Source organism: Humulus lupulus, chromosome 9 (genome assembly GCF_963169125.1).
Source record: "Humulus lupulus chromosome 9, drHumLupu1.1, whole genome shotgun sequence".
NCBI lineage: Eukaryota > Viridiplantae > Streptophyta > Magnoliopsida > Rosales > Cannabaceae > Humulus > Humulus lupulus.
This window is the reverse complement of record NC_084801.1, coordinates 63,339,814-63,344,190: the sequence shown is the minus strand read 5'-3', so window position 1 is coordinate 63,344,190 and position 4,377 is coordinate 63,339,814. Positions and strand designations below refer to the sequence as shown.

The following is a 4,377-nucleotide window of genomic DNA, read 5'->3' as shown; positions in this document are numbered from 1 at the left end:
CTTGGGGTACCAAAAACATCCCCGAGGGCAAAATGGTAAATTTCCCCAATACTCCCTCCTAGACATTCTAACCTTAAATATATCTCCAAATATTTATTTCCATAACCCGACAACCCCATAATACATCTAATGCCCAAAATACCCCTCGACTCGCCCTGAGTCGAATTCTCAACCCCATTGTGACTTTCTGGCTAACTGCTCCCTAGGGCTGTCTCGGATCGTGCTGCACAGATATATATCACATACATATCATATTTATCACATTTATGCCATCAAAGGGCTAAAACCACAAACATACCCCTAATATCCAAACGGGGCCCACATGCATATTTAATTCAACTAAACATGCATCTCTATCACATATTCACATAAATTCACATATTATATCCATAATTCACCTATTGCCCTCCAGGCACGCTAATCAAGGCCCTAAGCCCTATTAGCAAATTTGGGTCATTACACCTTTCATCTCTAAGGCTCTCTTCAACTTAAAAAAAGTGTCTTTCTTGTGTCCCATCTTATGACAGTAGTCGCATTTCCCATTGAAACACTCAGTTTTGGGTGCATTAGAAGTTCCAGCAGTATTTCCATCATAGCTAGACTTCTTGAAGTATGGCTTTCCATAAGGCTTTTTATAGAAGTTCTTCTTCTTCTATTGGAATTTTCCTTAGGATTTTCTTTAGGGGTATCCTTGGCAATCACCATGGAAATTGAATTTTCCTTCCTAGCTTTTATATCATCTTTCTCTTTAGAGAGAATGACAGTCATCTCACTTACTGTCCAAGGAGTTTTCTAAGCATTGTAACTAAACCAAATTGAGTCAAATGAAGGAGGTAGATACCCCATGACATGCCAGAGTAGATAATTATCTCCTACATCAAGGCCAAGCCCCTTCAACTTCATATGGAAAGACACCACTTGACTTATATGGTTTCTTATGCCACTAACCCCATCATAAACGGTATCTTGGATCTTACCCTAGGTAGTTCTCCCAGTCAGACTTGGGAAACTCCACATACTTTTCAGAAATGACCTTGAGGAGTTCCTTAGCATTCTCAATTTCAGGAATACTATCACGAATAACATCATCCATGTGATACAAGATCACCAACTTACATGTTTCATTCCTTATAGGAAGTTTTCTGTTCAGTTATACTATCCTTAGTCGGTTTAGCAGGAGCATCTTCCTTCAATGCTATGTCAATCTTCATAATTGACAAATTCATCATCAAAGATCGAACCCACTCCTTATGATTAGTCTCATTAAGCATCAATATAGACAAGAGTCTATGATTGCTCAAAGCTGAAGGAACACAAGAGTAACAATTATCAATTTACATTGATCAATAATCATGTTGTTTGTACTCCAACTTCAACTTGAATGATCCATAAATAATCAAAATGATCATTATATGCTAAAGTTCTATAAGTTAAAATAGAACATTTTACAAGTAAGGACAATTTATCAATACATTACAATCAAATACATCAATCTTTATGGACAGGATAAAAAGAATTGTATGATTTATAATGCTCAATAAATTTCTTTTACCATTCTAAGCAAACTACCAAATAATAGAATTATCGACAGGATAATTTAATTTATTCATATGAATCTTAGAATTAATTTATTTATATATTTTATTTAACAAAATGTGGGAATATATCTATATCAATATCAATCGAGATATTCATAGTTTACATGTTAAATTTTACGAGAGGCAAGAATTTAAGCACTCAATTATATTAATTACAAAAAATAATCATTATATATATATATATATATCTCACAAAACATTTGAAATATAATAAAATCAAATTTAATTGATAATGATTACTTACAAAGTTGCCACAATAAAAATAATCAAGAAAGATTATTTTAAACAAAACAAAAGAAATATTAATTAAATCATGCAAAAAAAAAAAAAAACTAATAATTAAACAAATAAATCAATAAATAAATTAAAATGTGTAAAAAAAATTAAGTTGAATACATGTAGTAGAATCAAATTTGGAGCAAACAAAAAAAAATAGGCCGAAAAAAGGTCCCCAAAAAGGCTCATGAAATTAATTTAATTCACATATTTCTTTCTTCTAGGTATAACAGAATTTAGAAACAAGTTAGTAAATACACACCTTCACCATTACTCTTTAACGCTTGAGCAAATGTCATCTTAACCATATAAATAACCAATAACAATAATTAGAAGATGAAGCTGAGAGAGTCTCTTTTGGAGCATTATACTACTTCACTTTATAAAATTATATGTGACTACTCTTAGTGTATTTCAGAACCCATTAACCATAACTTTTAAAAATATATCGTCTATATTAGACATATACCAAATATAGAGTAATGAATTAATATGGTTATTGGGTCATGAGTGTTGGATAAAAGGAGTGAATTAATAATAAGATCACATAGTTATGTAGTGTGTATCTAAGAAGACCACCTATATATTTAGAAAAATAGCACCACTCATCCCTAATAATACTATTATCAGGCTTAAATATATCAATTAAATGGTGAATTTATACTAATCTTTATTTCCGGGCCAACCATTAACAAAAATTTGTTAATTAAAAACAACAGTCGATTAATTAAGCGGTCAGCTCTTGACATTACATTGTAATTTGGGAATAAGATAGCGCTGTAAACGTAACGGAACTAACAGCTTAGAGAGACAAAGCCCGTCCTAATCACTACAGACAGCACTAGCTTCGGTTCCGAACCACTTCGCTCGACCGTTACACCGAGCCCAAATTTAAAAACTTTCCAAAAACCCCCAACTTCTTTCTCTCTTTTACAACTCATACATTCGCCATTTTCAAAATTCAGAACCCCTCTCCTTCTTTTCTCTCCCTCCGAGTCCCGAAAATGGTGTCCAAGATAATCAGGAAAACCCCGACCAAGTCGATCAAGGACTGCCGTGGCAGCGCTCGTCGCCACCGCCGCAAGTCGCCGGTCAAGAAAGCAGCAGCAGCTTCCGCTGCCGTCATTGCCTCCATTAATAAGTCTTTCTTCACCTGCCACCGTCGCCTCATCAAGATCTTCTCCAAATTGACCCAAATAGGAACCCCCGGCCGCAACAAGGGATACAAGATCCTCAAGAAAACCCCCGAATCCACCTCCATCAAAGCCGAATCTCCACCCCGACCCAATTCCGAACCCCCAGTTCGACGGTTGCTAACTTTCGACAACCGCCTCCCTCCTCTGATCTCCCCTGAGAAGCGAACAATCTTTCTTGACCTCGATGAGACTCTGGTTCACTCCAAGGCCGACCCGCCTCCCGAGCGGTTCGATTTCGTGGTGCGGCCGAGGATCGACGGGGAGGTTCTGAATTTCTACGTGCTGAAACGGCCAGGAGTGGATGAGTTGCTCGAATCTCTTGGGGCTAAGTTTGAGGTTGTGGTGTTTACGGCTGGATTGAAAGAGTACGCGTCGCTTGTGCTGGACAGGCTCGACAGGAAGAGAGTGATTGCTCACCGGCTCTATCGTGACTCGTGCAAGGAGGTAGACGGCAGGCTAGTAAAGGACTTATCGGATTTGGGTAGGGATTTAAGGCGAGCGGTGATCGTGGACGATAACCCGAATTCATACTCGTTGCAGCCGGAGAATGCCGTCCCTGTTCAGCCGTTTATTGACGACCTCGGCGACTGTGAGCTGAGTAAGTTGGCGGGGTTTTTCGAGAGGTCGGATGAGTTTGATGACATGAGGGAAGCTGCGAAGTATTACATTGCTCATGGTCCTGGAAATCATGATGATAAGTTGGAGACTCTGCAAATATAATCTCAGCTTTCACACCCTTCTTGTTTCCCCTCGGTTTCCTAGACAGTTTGATTTGTATTGAAAAATTTAATTAGTTGAACTACTAATGTTCAACTTTTACTGAAACTTCAGGAATAATGTATTTCTCATCTTCTTAATCCTAACAAGTTTTCTTTGATGTTCATCTAATGTTGTAATTTTCTATTGCTTTTGTGTAAAAGCTGTTTAGTTATTCCTAATTAAAAAAGAAAAAAGCCGTTTAGTTGTTCTAGTATTTGATGTTTTAAGCTGTTGATCGCCATTGTTGGAACTTGGATTTTGTGTGAAATGTGTAAGAAATGCCTCAATCTTCTTTTGCGAACTGTAATGTACCACCAAAATATTGAAGACATACATGATATGGCCTTTATGATGAAAGGTCAGAGATCTTCTAGTGATGCAAGTCATCATCCTTGTTAAGGTAACCTGTCTGTTATTAGCTACTCTTCTATATATATTCAGTCCAAGTTTCTGTTGTGTTTTCGTTTGGGATGATCTGGTCATCTACTGAACCCGGATGCAAGATGTATATATGAAATGGTAATAATATAAGTTGAGTATCAATCTGA

The 4,377-nt window shown here is 36.9% G+C and overlaps 1 protein-coding gene across 1 annotated transcript; it reads left to right on the top strand.

The window, feature by feature from the left end:
• The first annotated feature begins 2,793 nt into the window (after positions 1-2,793).
• On the top strand, positions 2,794-4,130 carry LOC133800568 (uncharacterized). Its single transcript, XM_062238566.1, has one exon. It carries the CDS (start codon positions 2,879-2,881, stop codon positions 3,788-3,790), a length of 912 nt encoding a protein of 303 aa, XP_062094550.1. The 5' UTR covers positions 2,794-2,878; the 3' UTR covers positions 3,791-4,130.
• Positions 4,131-4,377: the final 247 nt, after the last annotated feature.